At 47.1% G+C, this 26,890-nt stretch overlaps 1 protein-coding gene across 29 annotated transcripts in view; it reads left to right on the forward strand.

Annotated features, from left to right (window-relative positions):
* Positions 1-26,890, forward strand: part of NRXN3 (neurexin 3) — a 1,527,623-nt gene that overhangs the window by 52,808 nt on the left and 1,447,925 nt on the right. For 15 of the 29 annotated variants that reach the window (XM_032406054.1, XM_032406075.1, XM_032406076.1 and 12 more), the window contains exon 1: positions 12,043-12,751. In XM_032406054.1, the coding sequence (XP_032261945.1) occupies positions 12,043-12,751 (709 nt within the window). Of the gene's footprint in view, positions 1-11,324; positions 12,752-26,890 lie in introns of those variants that run through there. The other 14 variants (XM_032406089.1, XM_032406090.1, XM_032406055.1 and 11 more) reach the window with 1 other exon arrangement.

A 26,890-nucleotide genomic window follows, 5' to 3' on the forward strand; every position in this document is an offset into this window, starting at 1 on the left:
ATTTCACCTTCTACTTCTACAGAGCAGCTCTGCTTCTAACTGTCATATTTTGGGGTTTGGTATACTGTTTCTTTCTTCTTTTTTTTTTTTTTAGAAGAAATAAGGGCTTTGGTGGCCTAAGATAGGAAAGTCCCTGTTCTCATGGAAATATCTCAAAAGTTCCCAATACCTGGGCCCTAGTGCCATTTCTGCTACTGCCCAGTTGTATGATCTTAGAATCTTGCTTGACTGTCCCTGGAGTCCTTCCTTCCTCACCTACAGAATGAGGGGTTTGAACCGGGTCTCTATGATCTTCTCCAGCTATGATATTCTTTCTCTCTGGGTGGGTATGTGGTAGGGTGAATGGTTGTGTCTGTTACATTGTCAGGGTAGAGTTCTAGAGCCAGTCTGCCAATTGTCTGACTCACAAGTCTCTCCTTTGAATTCTCCACACTTCCACCTGCTTCCTCCCCTTAATCCAGTCAACAAACATTCGTCTATAGCTTACTCTGTGCCAGGCACCATACCCACCTTCAAAGCTCGTCAGTTGCTAATACTTGCCCTGGTCAGGGAGAGTCCCCAGATTGCCCCCTTGCTGTGTCTTCTCCTGCTGCCCCAAGCCTTCCTTTTTTCTCTTTCTGCCTCATGTGTTTATGCCTCTCTGCAGGACAGAGTATGAGGGTTGGAACAATTTATACCCTGTAGAAGTGGGGGCAGTGGTCAGTGGGAACCTGGGGGTGTTGCAACAGGTGGGCTCATTGAGTCATTGTGTACTGCCCGGCCACCAACGGGGCTTAGATCCCTGTCCTCTGGCCGCCTCTCTCTCTCAGGCAGTGACTCCTTGAGTAAAGGTAGGAGCTAAGGTCTGGTTGTTTGGTGATGGTACCTGTATCTCCTCTTCTAAGTTCTTTGGGAACAGGTAGGATGGGAAGATGTGGAGGGACAGTTCTCCCACAAAGTATGGAAGGAGAGAAGACTGAAGAGTACTAACCAGTACCCCCAAAGCTATTTTATTTTTTTATTATCCCCCCCCCCCCAAAGCTAGTTTAGATAGAGGAGGCACTGGAGTAGAGCTCTGGGGTGGGAAGAAGGAATACAACATGAGAGGGTTTGGAGAAGGGCATTCTGGGCAGTGGGAGTAGCAAAACCAAAGGCTCTGAGGTTGAATTGTACTTGGTGATTTCTGAAAACACCAAGGGGGTGGCATGTCTGGGGCCCAGTGAGAAGTAGTGAATGAGCTTGGAGAGATAGCTGGGGGGCAGACCAAGTAGGGTCTTATGGAAGACAGGGAGGACTTATCTTTTTAAATTTTTTTTTATTTGCGTGTAGTTGATACACAGTGCTACATTATGTTACAAATGTTGTACACATTTCAGGTGTACAACATAGTGATTCGACAAGTTTAAACATTATGCTATGCTCACCACAAGTGTAGTCACCATCTGTCACCATACAACACTGTTACAATATCATCGACTATATTGACATACTTATTCTGAGTATGTAGACAAATCATTGGAGAGTTTTGAATGAGGGAGTGATGGCTTCTATTTTAAAGGTCACTCTGACTGCTGTGCAGAAGATATCCCATAAGAGGCAAGGACGAGGCAGGGACACTGTGTAGGAGGCTGGTACAGGGTCTAGGAGAGACACATACTGGTAGAACTGAATTGATCAGTGTAGCCAAAGCTCTCCCCTATGAGGTCTTGGGTCACTGGGTAAAGTCTGGAATTTTCTGCCAAAGAGCCAGGGACCCTAAGGGTGGAGAAGGGGATGTGGTAGATTAGATGGGGCCGTGGCATGGACTTGTAGCCAGACCTAGATCTGCCCCTTATGAACTGCATGACTTTGGAAAAATTATTTAATCTCTTGGAGATCTCCGTTCACTCATCTATAAAACAGGGATAATAATAGGTACACTTCTTCAGTTTCTTCAGGAATTAAATGATTTCAGGTGTAACGTACTTGGAGTATGCCTTGCACAATGTAAGTGTGATAGGAGTACTTCTGGTGTAAGATGCATGTGAAGCCAGAACTGTGGAACAGCCTTACCAGTAGCTTTCCAAAATCATGGGAGCACCCAGTGGCCATTGTCTTTGGTCCTGGACACACTGATCAGCTCTGTCCCCTTCTCAGAGGCTGCCCTTAGCCTGCCCCAGACTCCCAGGCTTGGCCCTCACCCACATTATAGCCCTTACTAGAGATGGCATTCCTGGGCACGTCCCTGTCCCTGCTTCCTTCACTCACATTTCCCACCCTCAACCATTGCATGACACTGGAAGAAGCATGCTCTGCACCTCACACCTCCGAGGTGAACCCCACAGATGGGGCTGTGCCCCACATTTGCACCATGGTGAAGCTGGGGGCTGTCTGGTCTGGGTCTGAACAGCTCTAGTCTGTCCGGAGCCTCTGCATATCCCCCTGCCAGATCCGGCACTACTTGCTTTGTTAATGGAGAATTTGTCAAGTAATGGGAATAATTAGCACAGTGGGGGCCTTACTGTGCCCTGGAAAGAGAACAGAGAGAGCCATCCCAGCAGCCCCAGACATGATTGCTGGGCAGGCTTATTTTCTCTTGTCTGCATCTCTCTCCCCATCTCTTGCATGTGTTTGATTTTTTTCCCCTTTGTATAGAGAGAGTTGGCTAGGAGAAAAGACCTGTAAATTGCACTCTTGCTGGGCTGGTGCTGTGAAAGCTGGATCAGATTGTCTTCTTGGACTGAATAATTTCCCTCTTCCCCTACCTCCTTTAGGGGGGCAGATCGGCTAAACATCTAGTTGATTTTCCCCCTCCCTTTCTCCTCCTCTATTCCTCCCCACCTCCAACCCTCCCCTCCCTCCTTCTCCCTGTACCCTCATGTAAAGAACTCACTGACTCTCAATTGAATCTTTTTTAATGGTCCCAAGAGGCGAGGATCTTGAAGGGTGATTATCTTCATTATAAATTATTAACTCTCCCTGCAGCCAGATGGCTTCCCAACCCATGGCTTAGAATTCTGGGCTGGGTAGGCCCACTGGCTGGGAGAGGAGAGGACGGGAGAAGGGAGGAGTCTGAATTGTGAATGACCACAGCTTCTTGGGTTCCTGGCTGCACCTGGGATGCTGGGGAAGCTCTTGGCACCTTGCAAGGCCTGAGTCCTGCCGTCTGTGGGCAAGAGTTTGTTGTTGCATTTTGCCCACGAGACAACTCAGGGGTCCCTTGGGGATGGAGTAGAGGTGGTTGACAGGGGCAGAGATTAAAGCCATGGATTGCTTTTGATATGAACCTTAGAGACTTGTCAAGGCATGGTAAGAAGACATGATTATTACCTTGCACTATGTAGTCCTTTACCTCCTCTGATGTTCACAACATCCTGGAAGGTGTATTCATTGTTCTCTCTAATTTAAAAGAGAAGAACTAAAAATTGGATAGATAATAGTTTTCCAAAAGTTCATTTGGCCAATAGTTAGTGGAAAGATGGAGCCTGGTTCTGACCCCCCAGTCCAGGGTCTCCCCCCACCCCCACCAGACTTCTTCCCAGTTGCCTATGCTCTACTTATCCTTCAAATTTCCATTAAGTTCTCCTTCTCTGAGAAGTCTTCACTGACTTCACCAGGCCAGTCACCTCCTGTTCTTCTGGACTCTATTGCACTACATGAACACCTGTCGAGTACTGGACAACTCCAAAGGCTGTCTAGCCTCTTCTGGAATATCTCCAATGACACGGAAGCCCACTTCATCTTGAGGTGGTCTGTGTGTAAGATAAAGATTCAAATACTCTTGCTCAACTTTATTCACTAGGCGGAATCCTATCTTTGAGGGCCACAGAGAATCTGTGGGATCTCTCTTCCAATGTAGGAACACTTCAGACACCTGAAGATGCTGCTCATGCTACTACTGAGTTGCCTCCATAAGCCCAGACACTGTGGTCCCTCCAAAGGTTTCTCATTTGAAGAGGCTCAGGTATGACTCTTAACATTGTCTCTGTCATTGGGATGAATATTAAAAGATGTCCGTCTACCCAGCTTACTGTCTCTGAGCAGGCCAGGTGAGAGGTACCAGCGTCAGCCATGCTGCTGGGATGAAGTATGAACATCAAGGACCACAGTAACCAAGTGGCAGCGGTGGTGGCTGACATTTACTTGGTACTTATCCATGCTGAGCACTGTTCTAAGGGCTTTACCTTACAGTAGGGGCCTTGCTAGGGCAACTCATTATTATCATCCGCATTTTAGAGATGAGGCACCTGAGGCACATAGGGTGCAAGTGACTTGCTCAGGGTCACATAGGCAGCAAGTAGTGAGTCTGGGATTTGAACCCAGGAAGTCTGGCTCCAAAGCCCATGCTTTTGACTTCTGTGAAAGGGGCATTTACCCTAGCACCAGTGTTCTATTTGGACCCTAGAGATGGACCACTGCCATTTTGAGCCCATACTTGATAGAGCCTGCCCCTCAGCTTTGATCTACCTCCTTATATGATTTAGGCTCATGTCTTTCCTTTCTACTAGCACGTAAGTGCCTTGCAGGATTTGAGTTATTATTTTTAAATCTTTCTCTCTATATCATGGATGCTCTATGGCTAAAAAAAAAGTTAACAAAAAAGCTTCCTTTCAATTTACTACCTACCAGCTTACCTACACCTCTCTCAAAGAGTGGGGCTCATAATAAAAATCTAATGATCAAATTGACACAAATGATCATCTCCCTTTTCCTGTAAGTTATATTTTAATTCATGTAATCTAAAATTGCATTTGGTTATCTGGCATTCACAGAACACATGCACTCTCTCTCTCTCTCTCTCTCTCTCGTCTCCTCTTGTCTACTTGATTCCTTAGTTCTAATTTTCAGTTACAAATTATACCTTCCAGGTTTATGGGTGGTTTATTTTGGAGGATCAAGCTGTATAGCTTTCCATTTATCTCCATCAAAGTTCGTCCTACTAGACGTAGGCTGTTTAAGCCTACGTGACCTCTTGAGATCCCACAGCGTCATCTGGGATGCTCACTGACTGTTAGTGTCAGGTCACCCCCAAACATGACCAGTCCCACCCAAGCTCTTAATGAATATGAGGAATAGGGCAAGGCCTGATCTCACACCAGAAGCTGCTCACCCTCTTTGGATGCTGTTGTTTCGCCAGTGACACGTCTTGTTGGTTCTGTCCACCTTATAGTCCTCATAGCATGAGAAACTTTTCAAAAAGATTGGCTGAAGTCCATATGTATTATAACTCCTGTGTGTCTCTACTATAAAAGATTAGTATTCTTGACAGAAAAGGAATTTAGGTTAGTCTGACATGACTACTTCCTAGTTTTTATGGAAAATTGTTTTTAAAAAAGGTATTATAGTTCAAGGCTTTAAAAAATTCTCTTCTCCCCACATCCCTGTCCTTTTTTCAGCACAATGTAAGGTCCAAACACCCTTCCCTAGAGGTCCATTTGATAGACTGGAGTTGAGGTCTTTGGAGGCCTTCCTTATCTCCCTTCCCTTTCCAGGAGGGGTAAGGCCAGCAAACAGAGGGTAGGGTAAGTTTGGTGGCCGAGGCACCTTTAAGACTAGATGCAGCTCAGCAGATTTCAGGGGAAGAAGAAAGAATAGGAAGGGTAGTATTCTTGGACATGAATAAGTCATGAAAGAGGGAGCTGAGGTACAGCGTGGACTGGGAGGAGAGAAGGACAGTGGGCTCCCTGTTGGAAGACCTGGTGGCTCTTTGCCTGTATTTTCCCAGATAAAGGATTGGCTTTGACTTGGAGAATAATATATATATAGAAAAGTGCATACATCATGCTCAACCAGTGCATTTTTACAAACTGAACCCAACGTGCAACATCACCCAGATCCAGAAATAGAACTCCTTTACCTTTTTGCCTTCTTCTAGTCATCAACTTCCCCAAGGGTAACCACTATTCTGGCATTTCACAGCATAGAGTAAATTTGCCTCTTTTTGTACCTTATATAAATGGAACACATTCGGTGTGTACCCTGCTGTGAGATTCAGCCATATTGCTCTCTGGAGATGAACACCAGTCATTCTCGCTGCCCAATAGCATTTTGCATGACTAGACTACAATGGATTTATCCAGTCTACTGCAGATGGGCATTTGGTTATTTTCTAGGTTTTGGCCATTGTGAATAGCATTGTTATAAACATGGTCCTGTATTTCTTTGGTTGGACATAAGTAAGCATCTCTGTCGATGTATACCTAGGAAGGGATTTGTAGAGTCATGGGGTAAAAATACTCAGCTTTAGTAGCTCCTGTCACACAATTTGCCAGAAGTAGTTGTACCTCTATACTTTTAAAAATTTAATAAAATTCAAAACTACTCTATGAGATAGGTATTATCATTCCATTTTTTTGGATGAACAAACAGAGGCTCAGAGAGCTGCCCCAGGCAAAATAGCTATAATAATGAGTCTGGGTTTAAATCTAGCTCTGCCTGATGTCAAGGCCCATGCTGTACATAGTTATCCTGAACTGCTTTCATGTCTTGGAGAGAATTACTGCCTTTACCTCCCTCAGTGTCTGCTGTGGAGTCTTTACTGTTGCATTAAGGTCGAGAGGACTGAGCATGTGAGGCTGCCCTAATTGTGTAGTATCAGGCAGGGCACAGTTGACTTAATCTTAGTGATTCTCTGAGGCTGTGGTACAAGGGCAAGCCTGCATTCCCCTCCAAAGCACCTAGGGGTAGGGCATGCCCACATCCTATGCCTTCACCCAAAGACATGGACAAGAGGGCGTGTGGAGCGTTGGTGGTAGGGGTGAGCCATCTGACATGTGTCTCAGATCACAGGGAGTCCTGACAAGTATGGGTGGCCATATGAAATGAAAGTTCTTGTCACTATGTTAATGACAGTGTGTTTCAAGGTCTAGTAGCCCAATTCAAACTAGCTTAAGCAAAAAAAAAAAAAAAAAAAGTGTGGTTCATATAATGGAAACCCCAGGATCTACTGGATGCTGGGCTTCAAGCCTTTTTGCATCTAGGTGCTAAAACATCACTAGAAATCTGTCTTTAGCCATCTCTTGGCTCTGCTTTTTCCTTTGTTGTCTTTTTTCTTAGACAAGGTCATTTTGGTTTCTCTCATCAACTGTAGGCCTCATTCTAATAGTTTGACAGCAAGATGAGAAGAGAGGACCTTTCAATAATTCCAGCAAAAGTCCCAGGGTTAACTCTAATTTGACTCTGTTTGGGTGACAGGCTGATCCCTAAACTAATCACTGTGGCAGGAGATTGGAATGTCCTAATTGGCTACATTGGGTTGTAGGATCTGGGATTGGGATAAACCCCACTTGAATGACCAGGACTGAGATTGGTGGTGAAAATCATTTTAGCTTCAAAGTGGAGTGAGGGGTGTGGTAAAGGGGGAGGCGAGTAAAACTAACAGAGAGCCATTATACGGATTTTCTGGTTCTGGGGAAGGGAATAAGAGGGAAGCTAATGAGTATTTCTAAAGGGAAAAATGGCAAGCACAATGTGGGGACTGTGGCATACCAGCAAGGGCTGGGCATGGAGACAGTAGTCATCATGCCTTCACATACCCATCCTGGTTCTAGACACAGGCCCCACTTTCTCCTGAGTCTGTCTCAAGAGAGTGGAGGGACTGGAGAGAGCAGGTGGAAGGGCAAATGGCAGCCAGCTCTTGCAAGCCAGGCCTATGGCAAATAGACTGCATGTCAGAGTTGCGAGAGGGGCCCCCCTGCTTCCTAAGCAGCTGGATTGTGAGACATTTGCAAAGATGTTAACCCCACATAAAAAGTGTGCCATTTGATAATTATGTAAATTAGCTGGCAATTAGATAATGTCACTCACTTTCCTGCTAGATTCCCACATAACAGATGAGCGTTTGCACTCCGTGCAGGCTCTGGGGTAAACCACCCGTACACCTATAGCTGCCTGGGCCATCCTATGGCTCAAGAGAGGGTGGAACCTGGCTGACTGGGTGGAGAGGGCTCTCTGCTCCCATTTTCCCATTTCTTGAGCCTTGGGTAGCTCTGCTAGAAGGCTAGAGAAGGCTGGAGTATAAATGCTGGGGCAGTTGGCTCGAGGCCTGGGCTATTCAATGTAAGGTCATCTTTAGCTTTTGGCCATATTGGCAGTTTCTCAGAGGCCATGGGAATGTCCACAATCCAAGAAAGCATTGGAAGGGCAGACCATAGGGTGTCAAGTCTAGATAAACCCAATTCTGATGTTACCAGTCCTGAAATCAGATTCTGCCTGGCACCTGCAGGAAAGAAAACTTGGTTTTCCTCAGCCAGCCTTTTTGATCGCCGTCCGGGCAGGAGAACACGGGTATCTCCTGCACTGGTCTGGGCTGGAGGGAAAGACTGTGAATCTGATGTGAGAGGCTCAGCAGGCAGGATGGAGCTGACACCCCAGAACAGGCTGGGAAAATTCCCATGATCCTCCTTGGAGGGGAGTGTTCCTGGGATGCTTAGTTCTTCATTCATAGGTTTCCTCAGATCGCTAGGCTTGTGCAGCTTTGCCTTTTTGGGTCATCTGAGGTTGGCATCCAGAGAAGTGTGGGGGCTCAGGATTGCTGTCATTGTGTACAGCGGGGTGGTGTGGAGGCCACTGCATGGAACAGAAGTCAGATGATCCACGGGGATGTTCTTCAGCTTCTGTTTTCTTTCATTCTCTACACGTTTCCTCAGCTCCCACTCCATGCCAAGGCGCCGTGGCAGGCACCGTGGTGAAGCTCCCACGGGGAGCTCCCCATCGAGCTTCTAGAGCCTAGGCTCTTCGTCACTGTACTTTGTGTCTCTGCAGCATACTTGACCCCACTATTTTTTGATGCCCTTGAGGGCAAGAATGGTTTCTTACTCTGCTTTGATAGAGCAGTGTCTGGAATGAATCAGAGCTCAATAAGCATATTGAGTTGAGCAAGTCATTTAATTTATACAGACAAATAAGTGACTTTCAGAGGATCAGAGGTAAGTTGATAGATAGTACAGACCAGTCTGGAAGTTTCAAGCATTTCCCATGTTCCTGCTCGTCCGTAATATTGGGCCCTCCATCTTTATGTCCTTTCCTCGCACAGAAGGCCCCCCATCTGAGCCTGGGCCTTGCCTGTCAGTCAGTAGACTCCTTGGTCTAACGTGGCAGGACAGGGAGTGGAGAGGGAAGCCCCCTCAAGAGCTGGAGCAGCCAGGGGAGTGTCACTGAGAAAATTGTCCTCAGCCTCTTGGGCTTACACATCCTGGTCTCCATTATGGCCATGTGATTTTTATATTCTTGGCTCATTAATAATTCCAGGATTGGAGTACCCCCCCACCGTAAGAGGCTTATTCCTTCTGCTCACACTTGCCTTGCTCCCCCTTTTCTTGCCCCCCCATTTCTCTAAATCAAATGCATGATGGGGGGAGGGGACAGAGAAGCAGCTGTCCTCTGAGCACATTCCCTGTAAGTGTCCCGTTTCAACCATTTGATTTAAGGAAATGCGTGGATGTGGTAGTTGTTGAAAGCAGAAGGAGTCCTTTCTTCAGAGCAGGGTCTCCTCTCCCCCGGGGATGTTGCCTTTTGCCTTGGTTGGTTGGCATACCTCACCTCATACAATGATCACGTTCACAGAGACTGGGTCATGTCTCCTCACCTGGCCTCCTGATAATCCACCTCTGGCTTCATGTCTTCTGCTCACTCCAATGGCACCAGCCTGCTTGCTGTTCTTCACACCTACCAGCCTGCCCCAGTGTCAAGGCCTTTGTGCTGTTACTTCTGGAACATTCTTCCCATGGCTAATTCCCTCACTCTCGAGATTTTAAGGCTTTCCTTAAATCTCACTTTCTCAAAGACTCAGATTTGTGGTATTTGACTATTTCCATGGTGTAAATACTCCTGGCATAGTTCATTTCATGCTACCAAAGTGACCTTAACCAAAAATTTCTGGAGTTTTAACAGTTGGTTCTGACAAAGCCCACATGATTTGGCACTTGCACACTGCTGTGTCTGTGACCCATGCCACAGTTTGGGAAACACTGCTTGGATAAAACCTTTTCTAGAAGAAAGGTTTTCCTTACGCTGGATTTAATCAACCTCTTATTGATTTGGTTTGTTTGTTAAGTGGGAATAGATGTTTGTTCCTGGTTAAGGAACATTTTCCTCTTCAAAGCAGGGGTAATAGCTAGCTTTGCTAATGCAGTCATCATAAAAATAGTGGACAGTAATGGTCTAATAGAGACTATGGTGAATTATCAAATGTGTCAATTAATAAGCAGCAATTTGTGTAGCTCTCGGAAATTATACTCATTGCTCTTATTTGAACAAAGAAGTCTCCTTTTGGCTAGGTGGGCCAGAGTCTGCTAGAGTCAACATCTAGATCACCCACTCAGCTAGGTATTGGTGCATTTCCAACCGGTATAAAATATATGTAATATGCTGTAGGTTTGTGCTATTCCTCATTTGTTGTTCATTCTGCAGTTTCTGTAGTTGTTAAAAAAGTACTTTGGTTTTATATCCTGCCCCTCCTCCACAGACATCCACACACTCACGCATGCACAGACACACAAGGACTCTTCTCCCCATTCCTTTCAATCCAGAAATAAGAAAGTAAAGAATGTAGTATTTATTGATCACCTACTATGTATGTAACTTCATGCTAGGATCTTCCCATACACGATCTCATTGTATCCTCTCTCCAACCTTAGAAAGAAACTATTTTCCTCTGCTTTACCAAGGAGGGAATAGAAGCTCAAATAGGTTAAGAAGTTGGCTCAAAGTTGCACATAAGAGAACTAGGATTCAGGCATAGCTTTTCTTTAAGTCTCAAAACACATTTTTTTTTTTTTCCCATAAGAACTTTTCACCAACATGTATTAAGAGATGAGAGTTGTTTTGCTCACTACTCACTTTCTAATTTATTTCTGCTGATTTTTATAAATATTTCTTTCAAAAACTTAAAGGTGGGTATCTGTCTTAGGCCGCCTACACCCAGGCATTGGATTGTCAAATTGAAAAAGAAAAATCTAAAAAGAAATCAGTGTCATTTCATGCCTTTTAATAGGTAAATAGTTAAAATTATGTGTGTGTATTCGAGTGTATAAAATGTTAGGACTTACCTTAAAAGTAAATTTTAGCGATGTGACCCTGTGATATGGATACTGTAAAAATGTGCTGATATGGCTTTGGGAGTTTTATACTATTTTTGCATATGGGAAAACCACGTGCATCATTAGGCACTGAGCTCACGGTCCTGCGACAGCTCTGGAAGAACCTGGGCCCTCTTTCCTATTTAAAGCACCAGGTACTATGGGAATCACTAGAGTAGCCTGACTCCTAGTCAGCAATTCATCAATATTTGTGAAATAAGGTGCAATGTTTTCCTGACACTGCCCTAATCTTTCTCTTCTTTCTGCCTCCCTCCCTTCTCCCTGCAGGTCTTTTTCTGGAGTCCTGAGAGGCAGGTTATGGGCAGGCAGGACTGCCTCTGGCCCGCACCATGAAGCCTGAACCTGCTTCGGCTCTGCCCTGGGCCCTGCTCTGCCTGAGCACTCAGCTTTGGGCTTCCCCGCTCCCTGCAGCCCCCTGCTGCTAGGAGGTAAAACTTCGCAGGACTGGTCCTTGGCCTGTTTCTGCCTTTCACCTGGCTTGCCTCACCACTGCTCACGCCTCCTCCATCACGGCACCCCCACCCCAGCCCTCTCCCCGGCCTCCCTGGCTGGGGCGTTTGGGGGTCCGTTGGGAGGAGTGCATTGCTGAAGCCTTCCACCCGCCGTGTACCTTCTCCTCCTCGAATCAAGGCCTCCGGATCCACATGGATAGCTGAGATCTTTTCTTGGAGGACACTTGGCTCCTCATTCTAGTCCCCCACTTTCCCACCTGACTTTCCTCCTCTTCTGCTGCCCTGCCTTCTCCTTCTCCCTCTTTGTCGAATTTCTTGCTCGTGCGCCCATCTGGGGCCGTCTTGTCCACTTTCCTTCTTCCTCACCCTCTGGATATTTGTGTGTGTGCGCCTCCATCCTCTTGTGTGCTCTCTGTCCCTCCCCCAGGCCCATCTCCTCTTCCTCTCTTCCTTCCGCTGCCAAGGGGGATCTTCCCCTGAGGGCTGTTGCCCGCCCGTCGTCGGCTCCTCCGGGCTCGGTCCTGACAGCCACAATGGGCTTCGCAGCAAACTCGGTTTTCTTCACCCTGAAGGTGAGCGTCCTGCTGGGGTCGCTGCTGGGGCTCTGCCTGGGCCTCGAGTTCATGGGCCTCCCCAATCAGTGGGCCCGCTACCTCCGCTGGGATGCCAGCACCCGCAGCGACCTGAGCTTCCAGTTCAAGACCAATGTGTCCACGGGGCTGCTCCTTTACCTGGACGACGGTGGCGTCTGTGACTTCCTCTGCCTTTCCCTGGTGGATGGCCGCGTGCAGCTCCGCTTCAGCATGGACTGTGCAGAGACCACGGTGCTGTCCAGCAAGCAGGTGAACGACAGCGGCTGGCACTTCCTCATGGTGAGCCGTGACCGCCTGCGCACGGTGCTGGTGCTCGACGGCGAGGGCCAGGCGGCCGAGCTGCAGCCTCAGCGGCCCTACATGGATGTGGTCAGTGACTTGTTCCTTGGCGGAGTCCCCGCGGACATACGACCTTCTGCCCTGACCCTTGATGGAGTACAGGCCATGCCCGGTTTCAGAGGATTAATCCTGGATCTCAAGTATGGCAACTCAGAGCCTCGGCTTCTGGGGAGCCAGGGTGTCCAGTTGGATGCCGAGGGACCCTGCGGTGAGCGTCCCTGTGAAAATGGGGGGATCTGCTTTCTCCTGGATGGCCACCCCACCTGTGACTGTTCCACCACTGGCTATGGAGGCAAGCTCTGTTCAGAAGGTAAGACCTTCTCCCTGAGCCCTCTCTTACTAGAGACCCACCCACTGGGGTGGGGTGAGGACCAAGACCCTTGACAGAAACCAACACTGTGGTGGAAGGCCATCTTTAGTTATGTGTTAGATAATCTGGTCCCTTTCCCTGAGGAGGGGGTGGAAATCCTTTGATTGCTCTCAATGGGAAACCCAACAGATCTCAGCAAGAAGAGGATCCTGGCTACTCAGTCCTGGGCTCCTTACTCAAAGGGCTAGCTGGAGTAGACTGCAGGACGTGGGCCCCAGCTCAGCACCTTCCATTGGAGCGCAACTTAGCAGGGTCAGCGCAGAGCAAGAAATCCAGTAGAAATGGGCAATGTGGCTACCTCTGTCCCTCCTGATCCCTTGAGAGTTGGACCCTTGGGATGGGTGGGAAACTCCCCATCAATTCCTCCTTAACCCCCAGGATGAAGAATGCCTGTGCAAAGGAGAATGAGGGTGGATGGAGTGCAGGTCATGCTTGGCCTGCTGTCATCCCAGCCCTTCCGCTGGCTCCTCCTCCCACAGTCTTTGGGGGAAGTGTCTGGAGGGTGGATGAGGCAACTGGGGATGGGCCTACTCAGCACCTTGTTCTAGCAGCAGGATTTTTCATATGAGGTTCTTTTTTCCTGCCCTCCCTTCACCTCTCCGTGTACTGAGAATGGTACAGGAAAACACGGAGACTGACAGGACCCTTGTCCAGCCAAGTGCCTGAGGGGGCTGGCAATACTCAGCATAGCCTTGGAGAGGCACCCCCAAGTTCAACTACAGCTTCCCAGGGAGAGGGAAGGGGGGACTCATGCCCAAAGACTTAGACTGCCCTTACCTCATTCACCGAATTCTGACTATTTGGGACTACATGTGAGAGGAAGTGGTCTAGACTCTACTTTGACAAATACTTAAAATCCGGATTCCTGGACTCTGGGACTCACTGAAGGCCTAGCTTTGAGCAGGAGGGAGTGTTGAAGTGACAAAGAACGTGAGAAGTGACCACAGGGGTATGTGTGCTGGAAGGCTGGGATGAGGAAGAGGTAAAGAAATTCGATTTTCTCCTATTCTTTCGGAGTCAAGCCCAGGATTCTTCTAGAAATGTGTTGCCGTCCCATGCTGGTCTCTCCATGGAAGTGGTGGGATGGTGTAGGGCAGAACAGTGGTTCTCAACCTTGGCAGCACATATTAGGATCACTTAAGGGAGTTTAAAAACTCTCGGCCCACCCTATGGACCAGTTCAATAAGAATTTTTTTGGGGGTGGGATCCAAGCATCTGTATATTTTTAAACTCCCCAGGTGATTCTATTGTGCAGCCAAGATTGAGAAGCAATAGGACAAGGGAGGTCAGGTAAGTGGGGCCAGATGTGTGTCTCAGCACTGACTCCCAGGATTTCTTCCTTTTGGTGAGGCCCCTGCCTTGTGGTTTGTAATTAAAAATAACATCTGCAGGGTTTCCTGAAACCGTCCCACAACAGCCCACCCAGCCTAGAGCAGGTTGTAATTGATATGAACTTTAGCCACAATTATTAAAAAATTTTTTTTAAATCAAAGCTGAGTTTATTTCACAGGTGGTACATGCTGGAGACTAGGACAGCTTGAGGGGTCTTGTTGGAGGCCCCTTCGTAGGTCATGTAGGGGCTACTGTGGAAGCCCTCCCCAGGTCTCTGCGGCTGCTTACCTGGGATGGAATGCACTGGGCATTGCGTCTCCCTTCCTGTGGGTGGGCTGCAGGAGAGGGAGATTCAAGACATGCATGCCACCTTTTTTTGGCTTCTTTTTTCCCCCACGGAGCCCACTGGAAAAGCGGACGGGGAAGAGGAGCCAAGGCAACCCCAACCCACAAAGCCACTTTGGGAATGTGGTTATTGAAGCACTTCTTAGAAGCAGGTGCCTTCTGGACCTCACTGCTGTTCCAAAGATTCTTGGCTTTGGAGAAAGTTCTGCCCGAAGACGCTGACATGATCACTTGTTTCCTCATTTGCCCAAAGGATCTGTTCTGTTCTCAGAACTTGCATTGAAAGCTGGCATTCTTCCTTTCTAGGGACTAGGGTGTTTGCAAGTGTGTTGTTAACTTGCTGATTATCCCTGATTGCATTTTTTGTGTTTAAAAAGAACTCATTTCCTCTGGGCAGGTCTGGATCAGCACTTTTCTGCAGGAAGAATCTCTATGCTGTGTGTGTGTACAGTTTGTCTTCTCTCTCTTTTGGGGTGTGTGTGTGTATGTCTGTGTGTCTGTGTGTGGCTGTGTCTGTGTATGTTTCAGGTCTCCAGTGGCATTTCTTTAGAGCAGATTGTAGGCAGTCAATTTTTTAATAGCTAAATACAACATGGATATTTTAATAATAGTTCTTTCTGCAGGGTTCTGATCATCTAGTGACTGTGGACTGATACCTCTGTCTGAAGAAGGCAAACACACAGCACAGCTGTTTATTCTCCTGATACATAAATAGAGTAAATGAACTCTGTAGTAACAGTAACCCTTGGTTGGCTTGGAACAGAGCAGTGCGAAGGTTGAGGTGAGGGTGGATGTTGGGAGAGGTATCAGAATTTACTGTTGATAACTTAGAGCCTGTTGATCCTGGTAATTGTTATCATGTCTAATCAATCACAAAAACACATCACAGGCTTTTAGAAAAGATCTGTCTCTCCACACATGGTTAATTCTTAGATAGTAAGCGGGGATGGGGCTGGGGGGAGGATACTCAACTGTAAAATATTAAGGGGAAAAATTACAGCAACTTCTAAGTGCAAGTAGATCTTGCACAAAACAAGATAAATAGCCTAAATAAAGGCCTCCACATTTTCCTAAAGATGATTTGGTGAAGTGGGTAGTGAGGATGCATCCATTCCCCACCCTGCCCCCTTTCAGCTGCACATGTCATAGACCTGAAATCAGGGTACTTATTCCATGGACCAGGCATCTGATTGTTTCGGTTTGTAGGATAGGCCTTGATGTTTGATCATGTGAGGCTTGTACCCAGGATGGAAGATCCGTTTTGTACTTCATGCTTTAGCGGGTCAGGAGCAGGAAGAGCTGGGAGGGCTCTTGCAGCTTTAGATGGATGTGGTCGGGGCCTGTTGGAGGCGCTTCTGGTCCATTAGCTGCTAGCATGCCCGTGACATTGATGTTTGCTTGGCCTGTTTCCATGCCTTGATGGCTCCAAAATGTCTCCATGCTGCACCCTGGGAAGAATGCACAGATGGGCCCATCTCCTTTATATGCTTTGGGCTGTTTTGATCCCCCAGTGGGTATTTCTTTAGGAAAGACCCAGAAGACACCAGAGATAGCTGTCATGAGCAAGTTGGGCCTGGAGGGTCAGAGGTTGTAGACTCAGTATCTTCTTTCATGTGGTGAAATGTTACTCACTATGGCTACAGGCAGAAATCCACACAGCCTGCTTGAGAAAACTTCATTTGAAGGCTCCCAACCTAATTAACGGTCACGTTGAACATTCTAGCACGTGATGGAGAAGAGGTCCCAGAGTTTTACTTGTAGGTGTTTATAAATAAAATATTTTGGTGTTCAACTTCAGACTTGTTCATGTTGACATTTAATCTTGCCTTTTTAGTAAGGGTCTTGGAGGACAGAAGAAGTGCAGATAGTTCAACATGGTTTTAAAATTATGCATATCTGTTTTGGAAGGTAGTCAGGCTACAGCATATTCACTGGTTTTGGTCTAGCCCAGTCTGTCCCGTTACGGGTAGCCTGGAATCTCACTGGGCAATGAAGAGGTATCCTGAGCTCCCCCTAGAGAGCCATCCCCTCACGGGTCATTGAGAGTTTATTATTACCTTGAAATGAGTTTAAAATTGATTGTTTATTTTTTTTTTATTTATTTTATTATTTTTAAAAAATATTTTATTTATTTATTTGACAGAGAGAGACACAGTGATAGAGGGAACACAAGCAGGGGGAGTGGGAGAGGGAGAAGCAGGCTTCCCGCGGAGCAGGGAGCCCGATGCGGGGCTCGATCCCAGGACCCTGGGATCATGACCTGAGCTGAAGGCAGACGCCCAACAACTGAGCCACCCAGGCGCTCCTGATTGTTTATTTTTAAACCATTCTTAGTTATGAATGTGCATGTATTGAATTTCTTAACAATCTTACGGTCATGAAGAATTGATTTGCTCCCAAGGTGTGTACATTTCAGTACCACTCTTACTGAAGAGATCATTTAGTGTGATATCAGCCTGTTGCCTGTGGGGTAGGGCCAGGGAAAGGAGGAGAAGGCATCACATGTTGATTTCTCCTTCCAAGTCTCATTACGTGGGCTTACCTACGTCACATACCACTTGTGTGTCCACATTTTTAGGTTCATTCAGTGAAGAGGCATGAGGTCTTATTCAGTTGGGGGAAAAAAAAGTTCATTGTCTGCTCTCTCTTCCTGCTGCCTTGGGCAGGTGCCCAGACCAGAAGCTGCTGTCTTGAGTCTCAGCTCTTAAGTTTTCAGGTGTTTCGATCCCACAGTGAGGTACAGGGGTGGGTGTTGGTGGTAGGGGCCAGAATCTTATTACAAGCACATTATTGAGTGGTACCCAAGGGCCTCCCCTTCCCATCCCTGACATCCTACCCAGGTTGGTTGGATTGATTACTCAACACTGCCGTGTGGCCTTGGTATGCCTTCCTGAAAGTGAGTTTCAGTTACTTTTCTTTTTATTGAGAATTTTGTGACTCTTTCCACATTTATCAAAGCCAGAACTGGGATGGAATGGTATACCAAGAGACTGCTTGCCCCTAAGCATTTACCAAGGGCCAAAGACAAAGGGTGCTGGAGTTAAGGCACCAGTGATGGCCCCAGCTGATCCTTCTGTTCTGGGCATTTGTGTAAAAACACAAACATCTCTCGTCCCCCTCCCCAGTGAGCTTCCTGCCGGAATTGTAACATGGCATTGTTGTTCCTAACCTGTGTCGACCCTGCCTGGCCTGGGGGTGGGGGCTGCAGGGGCGTGGTGAGTAATCAGAGAGTAAAGACTGTCTCCTTGCAGAATCCTTCTCCCTGGTGGGGAGACGGCGGCCCAGAAGGGAGGCCTTACAGCGTGCACAAAGGAGAACTGTGGCTTCCGAGACTGGGTTCCCACCCAGCATTCAGGCGTTAGGTGCGACCAGCCCAGCCAGCCAGCAGGGGCTGTTGCTAAACGGAGCTTGAATAGGGGTCTGATTGCTCCTTTTTCCTCCTCTTCTCCTGATTACCAAGTGAGATTTCCTGGGTATGCTGTATGCTAAATGGCAGAGCAACCGCCCGCCACTTGCACCAATTATCCCTCTTTTAACTGCCGAGGGAAGAGCAATTTTTTTATACCCCCCCCCACTAGCATCTCTGTCTCCTTTAAAGAAATAAGACCCCTTTTCCTTGCTCCCCCTTCAGTGGGGGTGAGAACAGTCGCCTTTCTCCCTGCGCAGTCCGCACACCAGCTGCAGGCTGCAAAGGGGGTGGACGCCGGGTAAATGCTTCGTCCAAATTCAGCAGGGTTGAAGGTCACACAGGCATTTTGCCAAGAGCCTTGGAGTGGCACGGGAGCTTGCATTTGCATTTGGTAATGAGACACCACAGGCCCAGCACTGGGGGCTAATTATCTCCATGGCCCCTATCTCCCTTTGCAGGCTGCCTGGGAAAGATGGATTCCAGTTCCTGGGGCAGCTGCCCATCAGCTGGGTCCTCTGCCCCCTTCACGGGACAGAAGAGATGGAGTAGGGGCTGTGCTTGGGGGATAGGACTAACATGCCCTCCCCTATGACTCCTCTTGTCCTGCAGTGCGTGTCCCATGCAACAGGCCCAGAGGTGGAACTGGAGTGAGAGGCTTTGGGGCAGGGCTGTGTGAGGGTCAGGTACCCTTCCTTGGATAAAAATAATAATGATGTTAGTATTACTATTATTGAGTACCACCCTGTGCCTGACAGCCTAGGTGCTTTATATGCATTGTCTCATCTAATCCTCACGCGGCACTCCTGTGTGGTTGATATCATTCACTAGTGCCATTTTACAGATGAGGAAAATGAGGAGCAGAGAAATCTGGAACTCGAACAAGGTTTAGTGTAGGTATTAAGGGCATGGCTTCTGGAGTGAAAAAGATTGGACTTAAATCTGGGCTTGTCCACTGAAAAGTTGTGTGTCTTTGGAGAAGGTTTTGGAAGCTTCAGTATTCTCATCAATAGTAGTAGTAATAATAATAAATATAAATATAAAAATAAAAAATAATATCAGCTAACATTCAAGTTAGTTCCATGTCTATACTATATTGATTGCTTTACAGGAATTAGCTCTTATAACCCTCACAGTCACTCAACACACCATTATTCTCATTTTGTAGGCAAGGAAGCTGAGGGACAAGAGTTAAATAATTCCTCCAAGGTCACACAGCTAATAAGAGGCAAAGCTGGGGTTTGTATCCAGGCAGTCTGGCTTCAGAGCCCGCAAGTAACCACTGTACCATCCTGCCTTGCAGCAAAGCAGGGTTAAGAAATCCTGCATCATGGAGTTGTTGAGAGCACAAGATGAGATGAAATGTATAGAGTCATCTACATAGTCTTCGGTAAAGAGCAAGTCCTGACTCTGGGCTGTTGGTCTCTTGGTGCTTGTAGGAATGAACTGTGTGTCAGTTTGGTTTCACAGAAGGTTTGAAGCTTCCCTGTGAGTACCTCCACCTCTGCCATTTTCCTTCATCTCAGTTTGAGAAATGGCAGAGATAAAAGGAGGGGAATCCAATTTTGTTGCCATTTTGCCCCTGCCAAGAACCCCCTGGATCACTGATAATGGTTGTGCCTGTTGGACCATATTCGGACCTCTTTGCAAACTTGTGGTATTCTGGCCCCCATAGCAACCCAATGAGGCAGGTAGGGCAGGCTTTACCATCCCACTGAACAGGTGAGGAGACCCTGACCCAAGGTGCCAGTGAACTTGTGGGTATGAGGGCAAGCTTGGATGCTGCCTGTTCAGCAGCTGTCTCTGGGACCTGAAAACCCAGATCCCCAACATGGCATTTTATTTCTGCTCCTAGGCTCCCTTCATTAACACAAATGGCCTGTGTCTCCATCATGAAATGGAGCGTTACCTCCCTGGATGCTGGTGATAAGCAAAATGTCAAACTCCTGGTGTAGGAGGTTATCAGCTTGGCCAGTCCCGGGAGCCTTGCTCCTCCCAGACAGACAGAAAGAGAGAATATGAGAGAATGAGAGAGAATGAAATGAGTATCTCTGAGTGGTCAATTCCCACCCTCAAGACGCTGGCTTGAAGTCAAGAGATTGGCGTTTGGACCCACAGGTCCCGAGGCATTTGGAGCACACTGCCCTGAGCTACACCACACTGGAGCATCGCTGGATGGCATGACCTCTTCAGACTTAACCTTTGGTTTCCCAAGTACCAGGAATTGCCCAGCGCCCCACCCAGGGTTGGTGGTAAAAGATGGAGCTCCTGGATTACGCTGTCAGACTCCTTCTTGCTCTGCTGCTGCCTTCTGAGTGTCTTCACAGTAGCAAAACCAAACTCTCTTTCTCTGCGTTTATTTTTCTCTTTTCCTTTGTGTGTGGGGGAGGGGAGATTATTACAGAGGCGGATTCACCGAAAAACAAGACCTTTCCTATATCCACACTTATGGGGTCCCTTCTCAGGTGTCATACCTAATTTTGTATTTGTAATTTTTTTTTTTCTTAAGGAATCCCCGTTATCATAAGCTTCCAACCCCACTGCTGTGGATCCATCTCTGTTAAGACTTGTTGCTGCCCAGTGACAGCAATGTTGCTCTGGGTGTACATGTGAGTCCCCAGTGACCTGTGACCCTTCATCACAGACACATTTCCCTTCATTTCATAACCAGCAGGGCAGGAAGAGCCATGGAGAGGGAGTGTGGAGGATGAAGGGCATCTAGGAGTATTGTTTGGGAAGGCGGGGTAGGGGGGCGTGCGTCTAGGATATCCAGTGGGTAGAGAGAGGACATGTTTAGAAATGTTTGCTGTTGATGCAGAGGAACATGCTGGTGTGTAAAGAGAGGGGGTACCCCCATCCCCCTCTTGAGCTTTTCCCAGCTGAAGTTGGGATGTTTGGCTCCCTGGGGGGCTGTGTTACAGGTGACAGGCTGTGGCTGCCAGAGGGAAGGGACAAAGCGTGGCTCTGCAGGCCTGTCTCCATGATCTATCTGGGAACTGCCAGTGCCAGTGGGTTGTCATTACTGCTGTTGTTCTCCAGAAATGGATGTCTTTGGGTGACCTATTTAAAAGCAATACAGGGCCCCCTTTAAATGTGTCATCATCTATATCTGTTCTCAGACCTCCACCGCTGTCTACAATATTCCTAAATAATGTATTTTCCAATTAAAAAAAATTTTTTTTAACTCAGGAACCAGTACTAGTGAGCTTTTAAAAACAAATTGATCTCACTGTCATCCAGCCAAACCACCCAGTTCTGCTCTGTGATAAAACTTACTTTGCATGTGGTCCTAGAAACTGTGAATGTGTCAGCTCTTTTGGGGGGAAAATGCTGTACTCTGTTAGGGTATGCAAGGGCCTAAAGAGGGTGGAAACGAAAGAAAGGCAGGGACATGAGCTGTAGCCAACGGGAAATTCCTGGTTTAGGCTATCAAATGCAGTTAGGATCCTTTTGGTTTTACTGAGGGTCTTATTGAAGTGTCTTTGTACCTAAGATGACTCTGAGGAGCTTTTCCTTCAAGTTTCTCATGAGACTTTATGCATCTGATCTTCTCCTGACATTTTTGCCTCTTGTCTGCCAGTTTAGTTCTCCTGAAGTGGTTCTGTTTGCAGGTGCAAAGTTCTTAGACAGAGTCTCAGTAGTCCCATGGTTGTCAGCAACACTAGGGCTGGTGTCTTTGCTCTCTCGGGCAGTGCGTTCCAGGCAATATAACCTCTCCTCCAGGTATTATTGGGAATGTGTTGTCTGCAGCCCCTGGAGAACAGACAAAGTGCAGTGAGAGAGTGTAGGGCTTCTTTAGTTAATAAGTTGCTTTAAAATAAAAACGATACCGTCTTGTGAGGAGGGACCAGCCAGTCTGACCTCATGTGTCTGCGATCCAAACAGTGGGAACAGGGCTGGCAAGGCTGGGAGCTGGCCAGACTCTCACAGTTTCTTCCTTCCTCCTCATTCCCTCAGGCTTCTTTCCTTTCCAGAAGGGATCCTATCTCTTGCATGGTTAGCCTTGGACAGCTAAAGGAATGGGGAAGGGTGGGTTTAAAGGCCTCTCACCCATGGGATTCCTGAAAGACTAATCATCACTTAGTATACTTGCTGCATCTAGGTCAGGAAACGCAAGGGCAGAGTTCAGGCTGAGGGGATGTGCTGTGAGGCCCTTCTCCCTTTTAAGGAGCCACACGGAAATTTGGGGGGGACTCTGTTGCTGGGGAAGAAATATTCTGAGGGATGAAGCACAAATCCCATGATCCATGTGGAGGACACTAAGACATTTACATTGCCTTCTGGTCATGGCTTTGCCTGTGTAATGCACTGGAAACCAAGGTACGTTGTCAAGAATCATGGGATGATAACTTTAGAGGGGACTTTAAGGGTCATTGGGTCCAACTACCCGTTTCCCATCCTCTTCTCCACTGTCTAAGACATTCTTCCTCTTCTCCAAAATAACCCTAGTCACCTGCACTGACGGATGGGGCCTCATTGCTTTTCAGGGCAGCCTAATGTACTTCTGATCACTGCTGAGGATCAGGGAGCTAGCTCTTCCTACATGGAGCTGCAGTCGGCTTCTAGCCACTTCCTCACCCGTCCCCCTATTAATTAAAGCAGTCTGACCTTTGCAATGGGCCATGTGGGTGAGGGGATGGATAGGTCATAACATTTCTGGATGATGCTTTGCAAAAATTAACTCTTGTGTCAAGAAAAATTCATAAGGGACTCTCTAATAGGCACTAGTGGTGCACACACCACTGAGTTATTTAGAATTAACTGCTTATGATTAATCTTAAACAATGTGGGAGGGGCTGATGTGGGAAGAGACTCTGAGGTAAGCAGGTGATTCATGCTCCAGTCATTTTGTTCCTAGGGAGCTTGCACTCTGAAAGATTCATGGTTGGCCCCTTCTCTGGCTCTATTGTCTGTGCCTCATTTCATCCCCCTAAGATGCCCCATCTTCCTCCATACCCAGCTAGCTTTGCAGCATCTCTGATTTTTCAGAGACCCCTTCCCCTGGACCCCCCCCCCCCCCAGAAATCTCTAATAGTTGACAATAAGATGAGAAGTTTTAGAATGCCATGGAGTAGCATGAAGTGGAATTGAACTGGACTAGCTTAACAAGCCTATCCTGGCATCCGGGGTTGGACACCCCAGTGGACATCAAGGTTCTGCTAAAAATTCTATGGGATAGTTTAAAAAAAAGATAAGGTCATGAAATGAAGCAGGATTGAGTAGCTGCTCCTGGAAACTGGCCTTGGAAGCAAATGCCCTTATCCAAAAATGCTTCCATCCTGCCAGGTTTCCGGGGGTATCCCATGTTTTTGGCCCTGCTGGGCAGAAGTCTCTTAGGGAGAGGGATTAGGGAGGGCTAGAAGATGTTGCTCTCACATTGGCATAGACTGGAAACCTGCCAAAAAAACTTCCTCCTGCACCCTAAAGGGGATGAGGCTAGTCTTGGCGCTCAGCCACCTCCTCATTGATAGTCATTTCACTGACACTGCAGCAAAGAAAGGAGAACTCATCTCATAATTTGGTGATTTAAAATGCTTTACTTTTTAAAAATATTTTTTTGAGATAGAGCACATGGGTTTAGGGGAGGGGCAGAGGGAGAGGGAGAGAGAATCTTAAGCAGGCTCCATGCCCAGTGTAAGCCTGATGCGGGCTCTATCTCACGACCCTGAAATCATGACCTGAGCCAAAATCAAGAGTTGGAAGCTTAATGGATTGAATTACCCAGGCACCCCCAACATAGTTTACTTTTTATTTTTTTAGAGAGAGAGAGAGCATAAAATAGTTTACTTTTAAGAGCAAAGCCCACAGACATCATTTTGAGTCTAAGCTTGAAATGTACCCAGAGTCACAAGCTTCTACTCCGTGGTCTCATTGTCCTCCCAGGCTCCATGGACCACACATATGTGCTGGGAAGTGGGCATGACCATCTCATATAGTCATGTGAGAATTGCCACATGGGCAGATGGTTGAGTTTTAGTGGCTGTAGAAACTTTGCAGTTTGCTCCTCCTGAGGTTGAGTGTTCAGCCTTGTGTTAATGCAGATTGGGGCCATTTTCCCCCCATGTAGAATATATAACCAGTGGCTATGTTTTAATGTGTCTCTTGGCTCCCTTTGGCTTTCACATCCTTAATGCAAGTTGCAGTAACTCAGCTGAGTTTCCTGATTCTTGTTGCAGGAGTGTAATGTAAAGAGGCATGCTCTTTGAGAACTCTAAGACCCGAAACTAAGGGAATACTGTTTCCCTTTGTTAATTACTGCACATACAGGATGTCTCTGGTACGTGACAAACAGCAGGTGCTCAATAAATGTTGCATTAATAAAGCACATTGTGTGTGCATATGCCTTCATGTTTTGTATGGATACATATGTGTCGGCGTTAATGTGCTCATCAACACGTGCGATGGATGGATGCAGGTTCCCAGGAATGTGAGTTTAGTAATATCTGTTTAATAATTTAACCAGTGTGTCAGATATGACTTGGACTGCAGTGGCAGGGGCCACCACTGGAAAGGCCTTCTCTCTTTTAATGGAAAAAGTGGCATGTTTATTGTGGGGCAGTTTTCACTGAACCTGTGTCAAGCGCATATGTATTCCACCTGGTTTGATCTAGTTGAAGACAGACTGGAAAGACTTCCTTGTTTGTTCACAAACCACTGGTTTCCTGTAACAGTTACGGGCAGCAGCCTGCCTGGGACCACGTAAATGCTTGTACAGTGGCTGTTTGAGACAGACATGTGGTTGTCACTGGAGATGGAGAGGCCCCATTAGCTTGTGTGGATTCCCTGGAGAAGACGAGGCTCACGAGATAATTGTCCTCGGATATCAGAAGAGCTGCCATGAAGAGGAGGGAGTAGATACCGAGTGGGAGGGTTGAGAGATCAGAGCTACAGAGAAAGAATCCTGATGCTTAGAGCTGTTGGACCATGCCTCCCCCCATCCCTGGAGGGGGTGCAGTGGGTGCTGCTGTGTACGTAGGGGCCTTCAAACCAAGGACGCCATGCTTCTGGGGGTCTCAGCCCGTAGGGCTACCCTTATGTTTGATCATGTTCACCCTTTGCCTTTCAGGGGGTAGGGGTGGGAAGATGACTGTCTAGATCACTGGCCTTAAAAATGGGGCACATGAAAGACCATTCTTTGGGGATATGGGAAAGAAATAATGAAATATATAGCTAACTTATTTGCAAATTATTCATAAATAAATATACATCTTTTGGAAGAACACACTAAAATTATTTTTTTATTTTTTATTTATTTATTTATTTATTTTTAAATGTTTTATTTATTTATTCATGAAAGTCAGAGAGAGAGAGAGGCAGAGGGAGAAGCAGGCTCCCCGCCTAGCAGGGAGCCCGATGCAGGACTCGATCCCAGGACCCTGGGATCATGACCTGAGCCGAAGGCAGACGCTTAACCATCTGAGCCACACAGGCGCCCCTAAAATTATTTTTTTTAATAGGGAGTTTGTTCAGAAGGGTTTGGAGGCCACTGATCAATACTCAAGTTTATGTTGATCTCTCTTTAGTTGATTATAGTTACTTTTGGCCTCCTGTTACAATTCCTCACCCCCGGGGGGCTTGCAGCTTTCAGGTGGAGGCTGGTGCCGGTGGCATGTGTATCGGGCTCTTCTCCTATGTCTTCAGCCCTGTGTGTGGTGGTTTTGGTTGACCTGGCCGGGAGGTCTTGGAGGGCCCCATGGGAACATACTCTGGTCATACCTCTTTCCTCCAGAGGCTTCACTGTTTGGAATTACTAATACTATCTCAGAACTCCTTTCATCATAAAATCATGGCATTTGCTGGGGCAACTTTAGGTTGTGGAAGAGAACAAGATCTTCGAGGTGTCTTCAAGCATTTGCAAAGGAGTTCTTGATGTATAATCATCTATTTCTTGGAATAGGTCATCTGTTTACTGGAATAAGTACATTCTTCTGTCATCCATGGAGGGAGTATCTGTTATGTACTGGCGAGATCCTGCCTGTGTGGAGCTTGTGGTCTAGTTGGGAAGCCTGTCAAGCCAAGTGCAGCATGCATTAGAGCAGGTAGGATGTTAGGAGAGCAGCTCAAAAGGGAGTGTCCCACCCAATTTGGGGTGGGAGGACATTTCACACTTGGACTTGGAAGATTTATTTGGTAGACTGGGGGGAAAGGGCATTTCAGGGCAGCCCTGTGAGCCTGTAATTTGCAGTAGTAAATGCGGCTGGATTGAAGGATTGAGGCCAATTGGAAAGTACTTAGGGGAGTTAGGCAGGGTGGGTCTCAGTGCCTTGTGAGGATTTGGGACATTTTTTTCCCCTGCAGTTGGGGGCTATTGGAAGTTTTTCAGTTGAGTAATAACAGATCTGAATTTTGGGGAGATGGCTCCTAGGGGCAGTTTGCATGATGGATTGGCTGGTGATTGGAAGGCTTAAAGCAGAGAGGCCAGGTAGAGGCTATTGTGTGGTTTTGTTGACAGAGAGTCTGTACTGGAGGAGTAGAGATGGAAGAAGGGTCAACTGCAGAGATGTTAAGGAGAGGAAGTTAATAATTTGCAAGGTAGTGACTTTGAGTGGTGTTGGACTTGGGCTGCCTGGCTCTGCCACATGCTAGCTGTGCAAACTTGTAATAACAGTGCCACCATTTAGGATTGCTATAAAGTTTAAATGAATAGCACACATAAAATGCTTAGAACAATACTTGGCACATAGTAAGCATTCAGTGAATATTAGCCATTATCACTAATTAGTATCAATTACTCTTTTTTTAAAGATTTTTTATTTATTTGAGAGAGTGAGAGCAGAGAAAGTGAAAACACACTGGGGGGAGGGGCAGAGGGAGAGGGAGAAGCAGGCTCCCCACTGAGCAGGGAGCCCAATGCAGGGCTTGATCCCAGGACCCTGGGATCATGACCTGAGTGGAAGGCAGACTCTTAACCAACTGAGCCCCCCAGGCATCCCTCAATTATTCTTGAAAAGGGGAAGGAGGAACTTCAATGACATTCTCTTCTGGTTGTAGGTATA

The sequence above is a fragment of the Phoca vitulina genome, unplaced genomic scaffold, assembly GCF_004348235.1.
Source record: "Phoca vitulina isolate PV1807 unplaced genomic scaffold, GSC_HSeal_1.0 scaffold7, whole genome shotgun sequence".
Classification (NCBI taxonomy): domain Eukaryota; kingdom Metazoa; phylum Chordata; class Mammalia; order Carnivora; family Phocidae; genus Phoca; species Phoca vitulina.